Source organism: Lutra lutra, chromosome 13, assembly GCF_902655055.1.
Source record: "Lutra lutra chromosome 13, mLutLut1.2, whole genome shotgun sequence".
Lineage (NCBI taxonomy): Eukaryota > Metazoa > Chordata > Mammalia > Carnivora > Mustelidae > Lutra > Lutra lutra.
In genome coordinates, this window is record NC_062290.1 from 75994558 (window position 1) to 76008390 (window position 13833).

The 13833-nt window shown below is 49.4% G+C and overlaps 1 protein-coding gene across 19 annotated transcripts in view; it reads left to right on the forward strand.

The window, feature by feature from the left end:
* Nucleotides 1-13833, forward strand: part of ZNF618 (zinc finger protein 618) — a 186955-nt gene extending 173122 nt beyond the window's left edge. For all 19 annotated transcript variants that reach the window (XM_047700304.1, XM_047700307.1, XM_047700305.1 and 16 more), the window contains 2 exons: nt 5321-5422; nt 6044-13833. In XM_047700304.1, coding sequence (XP_047556260.1) covers nt 5321-5422; nt 6044-7560 — 1619 coding nt within the window. In that variant the 3' untranslated portion in view covers nt 7561-13833. The remainder of the gene's footprint in view (nt 1-5320; nt 5423-6043) is intronic.

Below are 13833 nucleotides of genomic sequence, written 5' to 3' on the forward strand. Positions count from 1 at the left end.
TTCTTCTTACTTTAGAATCAATTTGCTCTTCCTTCTTAGATCTTTCTTATGGTGGAAGCTTAAAATACTGATTTTAAACCTTTATTCTTATTTTTTTTTAAAGATTTTATTTATTCATTTGACAGACAGAGATCACAAGTAGGCCGAGAGACAGGCAGAGAGAGAGGAGGAAGCAGGCTCCCTGCTGAGCAGAGAGCCTGATGTAGGGCTCGATCCTAGGACCCCGGGATCATGACCTGAGCTGAAGGCAGAGGCTTTAACCCACTGAACCACCCAGGCACCCCCCCCCTTTATTCTTTTTTAATGTAATCATTTAATGCTATACATATGCCCTGCTTTAGATGGAACCCACAAATTCTGAAAGGTTATGTTTTAATATTAAGTTCAAACCATTTTCTAATTTCCTTTATGATATTTTTTGGTGCTTGTGATTTTAGAAGTGTGATGTTTATTATTCAAAAAGTTGCAGTTTTTTCACTATATTTCTGCCTCCTTCCTTTTTCTGGGAACCAAGTTATATGTGTATTAGGCTGCTTGATCTTGTCCACTGTCTGTTCATTTATGTGCAGTCATTTTCCTTCATTTCTAACTAACAGTTACTCCAAGAGAGTTGAAATCCCCAGATATACTTGTGGATTTGTCTACTCCTTGTTTCAGGTTTTGCTTCATGTGTTCGGATATATCCACATTTGGGATTATTATGTTATTCTTGGTATTTTGACTGTTGTCATGGTATAGGGTCTCTTGTTATCCCTGGTAATATTTCTTGTCCTGAGGTCTGTTTTTTCTGTAATGCTATCACAAACATCACTAGCTTTCTTCTCTACTATTTCTATGGTGTGCCTTTATTCAGCCTTTTACCCTGTCTTAATATTTAAATAGGTTCCTTATAGATAACATATGGTAGAGTCTTAACTTTTTTTTACTAAGTAGGACAGTCTCTGACTTTTATTTGGAATGTGGAGACCCTTATATTTAATGTAATATTAATAGTACTGGGTGTAAATTTGCGATCTTACTACTTGTTTCCTAATTAGCTCATTTCTTAGTTTCTCTTTCTCTCATATTTCTGCCTTATTTTGGATTGAGGATTTTTTTAGGATTCCATTTTTATCTCCACTGATTCATCAAGCCAGCTCTTTGTTTTATTTATTATAGTTTTTTGGGGCTTTAAACTATATATTTCATGTCAAGTCAAGTGGCATCAGCCAACCTTCCATATTGTATGAGAAACTTTCAGCAGCATCTTCTCTTTCCCCGTCCTGGTCTTTGTGGTATTCTTTTTTTCTTTTTTCTTTTTTTTTAAATAAATATTTTACTTATTTATTTATTAGAGAGCACAAGTATAGGGAGTGGCAGGCAGGGGGAGAGGGAGGAGCAGGCTCCCCACTGGGTAGAGAGCTAGATGTGGCACTTGATTCCAGGACCCTGAGATCGTGACTTGAGCCAAAGGCAGATGCCCAATGACTGAACCATCCAGATCTCCCTCTTTGTGATATTCTTGTCCTATAGTTTACTGTACATATTATTACTGCAGTTCATTGTTATTATTTTCTGATGAGTAGTCCTTTACCTTTTAAAGAGTTCAAAAGTGAGGGAACATTTTTAATTTATATACATTTACCAACATGTGTAGTTTCCAACACCCTTCATTTCTTTTGTAGATTTAGATCCTTATTTGATGTTGTTTTTGCTAAGACCCAAAGAAATTCCTTTAATATTTCTTACAGTGCAGGTCTGATTTTTTTTTTTTTTTTTTGGAATTTTTTAATCTCAAAAATCTTCATTTGTGAAAGATACTGTCATTGGATTTAGAGTTTTAGGTTGATTGAAAAAAAAAATTTAGGGGGCGCCTGGGTAGCTCGGTGGGTTAAAGCCTCTGCCTTCAGCTCAGGTCATGATCTCAGGGTCTTGGGATCGAGTCCCACATCCGGCACTCTGCTCAGCAGGGAGCCTGCTTCCTCCTCTCTCTGCCTTCCTCTCTGCCTACTTCTGATCTGTCTCTGTCAAAGAAATAAATAAAATCTTTAAAAAAAAATTTAGGATGATCCTTTCTGTTGATGCTTTATTCCGTTGCCTCTGGGTCTGTTGTCGTTCTTACTGTTGTTCATTTGTGTGTAATTTCTCCCCCTCTCTGGCTCCTTCTAAGTTTCTTTTCAGTGGTTTTCAACGATTTTGTCATGATGCTGTGCCTCGGTGCTATTTTCTTTATGTTTATTCTGCTTCGAGTCCAGTGAGCTTTTTGAATCTGGACTTGGACTTTTAATCTAGTTTGGAAAAATTGTGTCCATTTTTTCAGGTATTTTTTTCCTACCTTCACCCCCTTTTCCTGGGACTCCAGTTACATGTATATGAAATTGCCTTTCTGCTAGCATCCCTGCTCTGTTAATTATCTTTAGCCTTTTACCCTTTCTGTTTTTCATGTTGGGTGGTTCTCTTGCTCTTTCTCCACTGATTTTTTTTCTTCTGTGGCATCTGATCTTTTATCCCATATGGTGTGTTGTTTCCCTAGATTATTTTTATATCTTCAAGTTCCAGTTGAACTGGTTAGTTTTAGTTTTGGGTTTTTCACATCTTCCGTTTCTCTCCTGATGGTGTTGTGTTTCCCTTCATGTCTTTGAGCGCATTTATGGTATTTATAACACCCCTGTAAGCTCCTTACTGGTAATTCCATCATCTCTGTCCTTTGTGGCCCTGTTTCTATTGACTGGTTTTTCTCCTGGTTGATAGGTCCTATGTTCTTACTGTTTGGAATGCCTGATCAATTTTTTACTGCATAATCGACATTGGGAATTTTTATATTGTTAGGTGCTAGATTTTGAAAAAACATTGAACTTTGTTCTGATTTATAGGTTAACATAGGACCACCTTGATACTTTGGAGGATTACTCATAAGATGTATTATGGCAGAGGGGGCGCCTGGGTGGCTCAGTCAGTTAAGCCTCTGCCTTTGGCTCGGGTCATAATCTCAGGGTCCTGGGAATTGGGCCCTGCCTCTGGCTCGCTGCTCAGCAGGGCAGCTGCTTCTCCCTCTCCCTCTACACCCTCCCCCCACCCCCTGCCACTCATTCCCTATCTCAAATAAATAAAATCTTAAAAAAAAAAAAAAGGTATTAGGGCAAGTCTAGTGCAGCCCTTAATCTGTTGTTAATTTTGCCCCATAATGAGGGGACCCTACCCAATCCCTTTCACATTGTGGTCTTTCCTTTCTGGTTGAGGGAATACAAATTATTTCCTCCCTGTTCCCTCCACTTGGTGCTTTCTAGTGATTCTTTACCCAGTCTTGTGGAATTTGACCCTGTACTTGGGCAGATGAGTATTGAGCAGACTTCAGGGAACCCTACTGAAGGTCTCCAACGTGCGCTTTCTTTACATAACTCCCTCTTCTCTGGTACTTTCCCTGTAAATATTAGCTCCCTTGGGCCTGCCTAAACATCAGCTTCTGCTTCTTCAAATCAGCAAGACCTCTGGGCTCTGTTCCCATACCCTGTCCCCGTGCTGCCTCCTGCGAACTGCTTTCAGGCCAGCTGGGGCCAGTGGTATTACTCACCACATTTTTTCACCCTTTTCTGGGATCAGAACCTGGGTTATCTCTCCGAAAGTAGCAGAGTTGTGATTCACAGTTATTTCCCACTGGAAGAGCCATTCCTGCGGCAGGTCATGCTTCATGGGTGGAAGTGAAAGTCCCCCGTCCCCTGCCCAACCCGACAGCCCCCAGCCTATTTTTGGTGCATGGATTTATTTGTTATTTGACTTCAAGTCCAAAATACAAATATAAATAATATGTATAAATTATGGTGAGATCTGATTTCATTATGCCTTTTCTCTTGTTACCACAGTCTGTGCAACCACCTTTCTTTAGTGATTAGAATATGTTCCTTTGAGTGGATATCCTGGAGTTTCTTTTTTTGTTGTTTTTTGCGGGGGGATGTTTTTGGTTTTGTTTTTTCCTGGAGTTTCTTAGTTACCCTTGCAGGACTGAACATGAACAAGCCTCTTCCCTTGCTATAAAAATTGTGGCCTTGGCTTCCAGGGCCTCAGGCCTTGAACTGAGAACAGTGGAAGATGCTGGCAACCCTGAGCCAGTGTCATTGGCCTGTTCATCTCCTTGAATTTGTGATTCTGCCTGTAAGATGATGTCTCAGGGGAATAAACCCACCAAAACAAAAGCACAGAGAAATGATAGTAGAATATTAGGCAAGTAGGTTAATAGCAGAAACAGTAGGTGCCTATTGGAAATGGCCCAGAAATTAGGACTCGGTGTGTGATTCAGCAACCCATGGGGGATCCTACAACGGAAGACTGTGTGGTCATTTGTAATGACAAGCACGGTACTCAGACCATTTCTGCTCAGAAATGATTCTGTAAAAATGGCAAGGAGTCGCAGTGAAGGGAGGAAAACAGGCATGTGCCATTTTGTCTGGTCTATTAGCAAGAGAGAGACCATGTGGGCTGGGGGTGGGGAGGGGCAGAGGGCGGGGGAGAGAGAGAATCTTAAACAGGCACCATGCCCAGCATGGAGCCCGACACGGGCTCAATTTCATGATCCTGAGATCATAACCTGAGCCGAAATCAAGGGTCTGAGTCTCAACCCACTGAGTCCCCGGGGCGTCCAGCATGTACCATTTTGATTCAGTTGCATATGCACAAGTAAACAGAAGTTAGGGACGTGATGGAGCAGGCATTAGGAATCTGGGACCTTGGATGTCTGTCCCAGCCCTGCCTTTGGTTTTTTTGGTGTGATCTGGGGCAGATTATTTCCTGTCTTTGGGCGTCAGTTTCCACCTCTGACAGGGAAGGGGGTTGAGAACTTAGTATCCTATAGGGCTTTGGTTTGGTTTTGTTCCTTTAATTAAATATTTAGTCAATAAACTGAAAAGATGGGAAAGCACACTTGAGAGAAGTGAGAGAATGTGAGGTCCCTTGGGCCCCTTGCTGTACCTGGCCCCCCCCGCCCATTTCTGAGCTAGAACATGGGGTTGTGTGTGGGGGTGAGGCCTCCCAGATCAAGTTGGGACAGCATTTCCTACCCACTGGGCAGTTACTCTGCACCTGGCCCCATGCTCCGGTCTCTCCCTGCATTCTCTCTTGTTGGTCCTTCCAGCCCGTGTGTCCCACCCATGTGCTCATCTTCCTTCTTCCAAGTGACAGAATTGAGGCTTTGCAAGCATCGGAGGTTGAGCAGGAGCCAGGGTTGGGACCCAGGCCTGCGCCCTAGAAGTCTTGTTTGGACTTCACCAGCCCTGCTGTCATTCTCATCTTGTGAGTTGGCAGGCCTCTTGCACCTCAGGGTCACATTCTGTCCCCTTTGTGCCCGCAGCGGACAACGAGAACAACATCGCCTCTAACCAGTCCCGATCGCCACCTGCTGTTGTAGAAGAGAAGTGGAAACCCCAGGCCCAGAGGAATAGCGCCAACAACAGTAGGTCTCTCCCAGGCCAGAGCCTGGGGGCTCGTAGAGGTCCTCCTTGTGCACCTCTAGCCCTAGCAGAGGCCCTCTGCTCCCCCATCCCACCACCTGTTCCTCTCATGATGGTGTGAGACCACGTCTAAAGCTCTTATACACCTAAGACCTCACCCGTGGAAATTCTGATCTCACTGCACAGGCAGAAGGAAGCCTGGGGAGAGGAGGTGACCTTTTTGTGGTCAGAGTGCATGTATTTAGTTATAGAGTCACAACTGGAATCCACTGTCTGCAACTAATGTAGGCTGCTCTTTCCTGATGCTGTGGCTTCATTTATTTTAGAGATTCCTTTCTTAGGGGCAATTCCTATATTGAAAAAGTTAGACTAGTTGGCTTTAAGAGGCTAGGTGAATGACGCGTGCAGCAAGTATGTTGCACACGTCCCACTGTATTCTCTTCCCGTGCTCATGGCAGGCATTACTAGTCAATCCCAGAACGTTATTCCTTTAAGGCTCACGGTGTGCAAGGTGAAACCTCCTCACAGTTCCTAATACTAGGTGCTTGAGCAGTAGGCTACCGCCAGACAGAGGGACCTCAGATGCCAAGTTTAATGACATCTCTCTTTGTGTCCTCCGCCAGCCATAACCAGTGGCCTGACACCCAACAGCATGATCCCCGAGAAGGAGCGGCAGAACATCGCAGAGCGGCTGTTGCGGGTCATGTGCGCTGACCTGGGTGCGCTGAGCGTGGTGAGCGGGAAGGAGTTCCTGAAGCTGGCCCAAACGCTGGTGGACAGCGGTGCCCGCTATGGGGCCTTCTCGGTCACAGAGATCCTGGGCAACTTCAACACGCTGGCGCTGAAGCACCTGCCGCGCATGTACAACCAGGTGAAGGTGAAGGTGACGTGCGCCCTGGGCAGCAACGCCTGCCTGGGCATCGGCGTCACCTGCCACTCACAGAGCGTCGGCCCCGACTCGTGCTACATCCTCACGGCCTACCAGGCCGAGGGCAACCACATCAAGAGCTACGTGCTGGGCGTCAAGGGCGCGGACATCCGCGACAGCGGCGACCTGGTGCACCACTGGGTGCAGAACGTGCTGTCAGAGTTCGTGATGTCGGAGATCAGGACGGTGTACGTGACAGACTGCCGGGTGAGCGCGTCGGCCTTCTCCAAGGCCGGCATGTGCCTTCGCTGCTCAGCCTGTGCCTTGAACTCGGTGGTGCAGAGCGTGCTGAGCAAGCGGACGCTGCAGGCCCGCAGCATGCATGAGGTCATCGAGCTGCTCAACGTGTGCGAGGACCTGGCGGGCTCCACGGGCCTGGCCAAGGAGACCTTTGGCTCACTGGAGGAGACCTCGCCGCCGCCCTGCTGGAACTCAGTCACCGACTCGCTGCTGCTGGTGCACGAGCGCTACGAGCAGATCTGCGAGTTCTACAGCCGCGCCAAGAAGATGAACCTTATCCAGAGCCTCAACAAGCACCTGCTCAGCAACCTGGCGGCCATCCTGACGCCCGTCAAGCAGGCGGTCATTGAGCTGAGCAACGAGAGCCAGCCCACCCTGCAGCTAGTGTTGCCCACCTACGTCCGGCTGGAGAAGTTGTTCACGGCCAAGGCTAACGACGCAGGCACCGTTAGCAAGCTGTGCCACCTCTTCCTCGAGGCCCTCAAGGAGAACTTCAAGGTGCACCCGGCACACAAGGTGGCCATGATCCTGGACCCGCAGCAGAAGCTGAGGCCTGTGCCGCCCTACCAGCATGAGGAGATCATCGGCAAGGTGTGCGAGCTCATCAACGAGGTGAAGGAGTCCTGGGCCGAGGAGGCCGACTTTGAGCCCACCGCCAAGAAGCCCCGTTCCGCCGCGGGCGAGCACCCCGTGGCTCAGGAGGATGATCGGCTGGGGAAGAACGAGGTGTACGATTACCTGCAGGAGCCCCTCTTCCAGGCCACTCCCGATCTCTTCCAGTACTGGTCGTGCGTGACCCAAAAGCACACGAAACTCGCCAAGCTGGCCTTCTGGCTGCTCGCGGTTCCGGCCGTGGGGGCCAGGAGTGGGTGTGTAAATATGTGTGAGCAAGCACTTCTGATCAAAAGGAGGCGGCTGCTCAGTCCGGAAGACATGAACAAACTCATGTTTCTGAAATCCAACATGCTTTAAAACTTCGGGACGCTGACAAGGAAGACAAGAGAAAGAGAAGAGAAACGTTAGGAAAAAGAAAACCACATACACACACACAACACTGTCGCAAAGAAAAAGGAATTTAAGTTCTAAACACTGTGGACCTCATTAGAAACGCCCCCCTGGAAACTTAAGTGCTTTTTCAGCGTGCGTGTGCATGTGGCGTGCGCACGCGTCTGAGCGCGTGGGCCGCAGGTGTGCAGCACGGGGGAGGGGGTGCTGTGCTCGCCCGTGCGGCCCCCCACAGCCTCGTGCACGCGTGCGCGCACACACACAACCCTGGTGCGTGCACACACGCCTGCTCGCGGGCGCCTGTGCATTAAGCTGGGTGTGTCAGGAAAGCTATGTGGGAAAGAGGGAAGACGCTTCACCTCCTTTTCTCAGTGAGGGGGCTGCAAAGACTCCATTTTCAGGTGTGCAGATTGGTAGAAGGCTGATGCCGTAAAATGTTCAGGCAGCTGAGATCTGAAGTGACTTGACGTTCTCTGTCCTTGCCCCCATGGCTTCCCCCCTCCCCCTCTCCTCCCCCCTTCCCCACAGCCCTCCTGACCACACCGCTTCCCCACCCACCCCCACCCCGGCTGCTCTGCCATGGATTCTCCAGACCGCATCAGACGGACAGTGTCTGCACTGGACTGTGTTCTCGTTCACCTTCAGGGCATTGAGCTGCTGCCGCCGAGCTTCCTCCCCGTTGGTGGGGGGGGGGGGGTCCCGGGGGCAGCCGCCTTAGAAACACACCTATCTATCTCCCCAAATCAGGAAAGGAGACTTTAAAAATATAAAGCTGACTTTTTGCTTTTTAATATAAGATAGAAAAAAAAAAAAGACATTTTTTTAAAGAAGTATAGATACTGTCTCCACTCAATTTTTTTTCCCTAACATTTTAGCAGTTTTTACGTTGTTTTTTTTTTTTCTCCCTCAAATTTGATTTTAGACTCTGCTAGGAGGCACTGAATGTCTGTAACTTATGTTTTGGAGGTTTTTTTTTGGTTTTGTTTTTTGTTTTTTCAGTTGCCCTTTTTGTTCCTCAAATCACACTGTAAACTAGCTCATCTCAGTGGTACCTTCAGTAGCCTAAGGTTTTTATTAGCCCTCCCTGTACTGTCCCATGTTCATGTATTCGAACGGCCAAGACCACAAACTTGGCTTTGCTGTTTGGAAACCAGGAGTGGGGCTGGAGTCACAGGTTTCACGGACGTGGGGTTCGGTGGAAGCCATAGCGAAGCGTGTGGCTTAGGAGTGCTCGTGAATGTACGCGGAAGACCCGCCCTCCCGGTTTGCCGTGTCTGGTACCGCGAATGTCTGACTTCTGTACCCAGAGTGCATTACACTACTCGCCATGTCACTGACACTTCCAGCTCAGCCGGGACTCCCGAGTCCCTCCACATTCACATCCGTAGCACCTCAGACCCACAGCCCCTCCCCCCTCCCTGGGGCCCCATGGGGTTCCTCTGGTTCCATTGCCCCAGGCCTGGGGGAGGGGTCCTTCCCCCTCCATGAGCCTGGGCCCTCCTGCCAGGACAGTAGTTGAGCTTGGTGCCTTGGTGGCCAAACGGTCGATGTCTGGAAGGCACAGTGGCATCAGGCCACATTTAACATGAGGCTGTGAAAGATGGATTTTCTCTCCGTGAGCAATTTAGGTTCTACACGCTCAGTCCAAGTGCCAAGAGCGTGGCCCCTTTGCCCTCCCAGGAGGTGGTTCTGTCAGGGTCAGCACTCCACCCCTCCCCCCAGCCCTCCCACGAGTGATGTGCTGGTGGCCTCTGGCCCCCCAGTGGCCATGGCTAGTGGGATAGATGGTCACACTGAGGGCTGCAGGCTAAGAATGACCACCCTCACAGAGGGCTCTTTGCAAAGGCATGTTTCACCATCTTGAGGGTTGACCAAGTCCGCTCCCTCCCTTCCTGGTAATAAAGCATTACTTAGCAGTGAGATACCTCGATTCCAAAAAGCACTGTACAACAGGTCCCTCCCCGGGTCCGTTAGCAGATTGGGAAGTCAAGTTGGTCCAAAAACTCGAGAAGGCTTAGGATCGATCTTAGACCAGAACGGTATCCCTGGGGGCCAGGCCTGCTCACGTCACCTCATGAGAACTAACCCAGCTTTTCCCTCCAAGTCTTGGACAGACTGAAATGCATCACAACAGGCCGTTCACACCTTCGCTCCAGCAAGCAGTGGTCTCAGGAACCAGTGTACCGTTGCCTCTCCTGGAGAAGTTCTAGGTATTTCCCCCACATTTCCAGCCGGGGTCACACCACCAGAAGAGCCTCCATCTGCACTGGACAGTCACCTCATGTCACTCGAGAGAGTGTGGGAGCAGCAGGGAACTTTTTGATCTGATTTTTGGAGACGTTCCAGAAGGTAGCTACGAGGCTGCTATGGAAGGGTCCACGACTTGGCACTTCCCATCACACATGGAGGATCAGAGCTTTGTGTGTTTGGTGGGAATAGAGCCTTGGAGCCCACCATCCTGTCCTGAGAGCAGAGCTGTTCTGTGTTGCCCCATTACCGGGCCAGACATTTCACTTTCTTGCAGAGCCATCAGAGACCAAGCCCAGAGACTCATTCAGAGCACTCCAGATTCTCTTCAGAATATGGGGCTGTCTGCCCTCCAGAATGAAAGTCTGTGTAAGTCTAGTTATCTACACTGTAAGTGTCGAGTCATACGTGTCACCCTCGTTCTGTTCTAACTTCCCACCTCCTTTCAACCCTTTGGGCTTGGCTCGCTCTGTAGGTTTAGGAGAGATGCTGCTAGGCACTCTGAAAGCTGTCTCCTGGGGCTGCCTCATCTGGATTCGGTCACAAGGTGGCAGGTAGTCCTTTTCTCTTGCAGCCGCTGGTTTCCCCCAAAAGGTGTCACCAACAGGAATGGCTGTATCAAGGTGCCCCTTCAGTCTGCCTCCTCATGCATGCGGTTCCCGTAGTGCGAATCTTGCTGCAGTGAACAGCTTAGGAAAACCCAAAGATCTCATAGGTCCAGCCAGTGGCCCCTCATTTCCAGCAATATCCACCTTATCCAAATTCTAGTTTAGCCAAAGGATTGAGGGTAGACTCTTCCAGTTCATCTCCCTGCTCCTCCCCTGGCACCGACCTTGCGAAGGATTTTGTCTTCGGCTCCCCGTGTTCTGTGACCACTATGGGACTTTCTACCACAAGCCGTTGGTTGCTGGCAGGCCAGGCAATAGGGCCATCTCAGTCATGTTTTTGGCAGCTCAGTGTGGTCATCTGCTGAACTTGGACACAACTTGACTCAAGTCATGTGATTCCCAGGACAGAAGTGGTCTGGTTTTGACACATGTGGATCCCAGAGGGGGAGAAGAGAGAACACGCCTCCATCCTGCAGGATGGCCTCCCCTCATCTGATGTCCACTGGCTTCACCACCAAATCCAGGCCAAGGACTGCAGCCTCATGAGTGGTCAATCTGTGTGGCCCGGGTGCGGATGCTCTGGTCCCAACACCGTTCTCCCTCCTGGTGCGTGGCCCACCAGCCAGGCCTCAGATAGTGGTTAGAAACCGGGAAACAAAACGGAAGGGCCTCGTGAGCAAAGCTGCTGTGGGATCCCCGAGCACGTGCCACCCGATAGCCTTGGGCTTCAAGTTCAGGCTTTGGCTCTTGGTGGGAAAAGGGTACAATGGTTTCCTGGTCAGGAGAGAACGGTCCAAGGAAGGACTTTCTTTTTACACCTGGTTCGTAAACTGGCAGGTGTTCTCCCCTTGAGTTTCCTCTTTTATTTCCTGCACTTTGAAGAAACACCAGGGAAAAACCCTGCAAGGCGTGTTTTCCACTGTGAAGCCGAACCTCGGCCTTCGGGGGTCTCCTGTGCTTGGCTGAGGCCACCAGCTACTGCCTGGACTGGGACTAGACTTCTCGGCGAGGGGCCACCTGGAGAGACATCAGGGATACGGCGCACACTCTCGGGGGCCACACGTTCCCAAGAAAGGTTCGGAGTGAAGGTGGGTTGCGGATGGAGGAGAAAGTCCTGTGAGCAACAGGCGGGACGGGGACGGTGCCTGGATGTTGTCACCATGATTGTCGCACTTGCAAAGACGGGAAGAGGAGGCACATGGGGTGTGGTGGGCAGCCGCCTCCTGCCCGGCTGAGCTGGGGTGAGTTCATAGCTTTGCCCTTGGCCTTGAGAATGGTGGTAACGCCTGTTTTCCTAGGATGTACCTGATGGGGAGCTCCTGGAAAGGCTGCTGGTTGGAATGGAGAGGCTGAGTCCGGCCCAGGCTGTTCCCTAGAGACGGTAGGCGGGGCCTCTGGGCTCAGCCCTGCCGGCCCTGCCCCAGCCCCCAGCTCCAGCTGGGCCTGCCCCTCTCTTCACTGTGGCTCATGTTTGCTAGGCCAGTTATGGTGAACCAATGATACGGTGTTGTTTTTCCTCTTACGTTTTCCTCCTGGGTTCCCTCTTCAGGGTTTTCTGGAGGATTTTGTTGTCGCCGTTTTGTTTTTCTTCCTCTCTCATTTGGGTTTGAGGGTCGTGGTCAGTAGAGGCCTGCCTTTCCCCGGAGGGGGCCCTGTGGTTTCTGGGAGAGGAGGCACCTGCTTCCTCTTTGATGAGGGTGAAGATCCCGGGGGCGCTGTTCACTGTATTCACGTCCCCGCCGCCGCCACGGGTGTTGCTTCCGAGACCCAACTCCTGTCCAGAGAAGGGTTGGCTAGATCTGCAGTCGGGTGCCAGCATCGGGACCCACGGGTCCCACCCACCCACGCATCCCCACTGGGCACCTTGACTCTTCGAACCAAAGTTCCTTAAAGGGGCACAGCCCAGCCTTGTCCACAACCTCAGGGGCCTGGGATCCCTGTGGCGCTTCCTGACGTCCAGTTGGCCGAGACCGTGGGGTCTGAGACCAGCCGGAGGGAAGCCTCCTCCCACAGCCCAGGTGCCAGCCGGTCCCTGCCCGGGGCCCTCCCTCCCGCCCAGCCAGGGTGTCTGGGTTCCCCGGGTGGTGAGCCAGCTCGTGGACTGGCGTGCGGCTGGGACTCACCAACTGGGAGAGAGGGGACCTGCTGGGCAGTGCGTCCGGGGCCATTCAGATCTCAAGCATCAGGAAATCATTTTGTACAACCACCCGAAGCAGAGATATTTTTTAAAAAGCGTAAATTATTTTTCATTTGTGTTCTGATCCTTTTTCTTTTCCCCCTGCAAACTTCACGCCGGTGACTCTTTCACATCAGGTAAATCTTCAGAAAGCCTTGGTGCCCCTTCCTGCCCGCGCCCCGCTCAGTAACCACGTGCGTGCACCCCCCCACCCCCGTCCTTTCTCAGTAGTTAAAGATGTTCTAGGCAATACCATAGGCACATCTGACTGTGTCTCTCTCTCCGAGTGCAAGAAACTCAAGTCATCTTAAAAAAAAAAAATACAAAAAAAAATTTACAAAAAAACAAACACAAAAAAAATATCTTTTTTAGGCCAGAGTTTTCTACAGGTATTAATGAATATTTTTCTTAATCCTTATAAGTTTTATGTGTTTAATATTTCTTAATACCGGTAGCATTAATTTATACTTTTGTAGCAACACAATATTTTTATAAACAGCCAGTGCTTGGCTCCAGTCTTCACGAGGGGTTCATGCAGGGGCCCTCTTGGGGCCCTGTGTACCATGTACTGTATTTAAAAAAAAAGTTACCTAGTGTCACCCTTGCTGTGTTAATTAACAAAAAACGTTGTTTGCGGTCTCCCGTGTCGTCGGTGTGGCTCCGGCGGCTCTCCAAGGAGTCACGTTGCATGGGGGTTGAGTTGACAGTTCTCGTGATCTGTAAACCCCCGAGACCAAACTTGAGGGTTTATTTAGGGTTTTCTGTTTGTCCTTTGGGTTTTTTCATTTCACTTTGTTTTGGTACTGTATCTCCATTTACAGCCAAATCAGTTTTGTGATGTTTAAAACTTTTTCTGATGTCAAATGGAGGAAAGGAACAGAAAAAAAAAAAAAAAAAGGAAAAAAAAAGATTTTTACAGAGTAATAAAATTTAAAACTGAGCTGTTTAAATGTTGCTGTTTTTACCTGTCTGTTCTTGTCCGAAAGTGGGACATTCCCAGGAAGAAGAGGAAGGTTCCACTTGGTTCCTTAAATCGCCAAAAGCCCCAGCCCAGAATTCACCCCCCACCCCCCGAATTCTTCCAACATTATTTCCCAGTTGGTTGATGCCAAGGCAAAAAGACATCCTTTTAATGGTTAGAGAGGATCAGTTACTTAAATGATTTCATGTCAGTGTTGTATTTATGGTTTTACAATAAAACAACCTTTA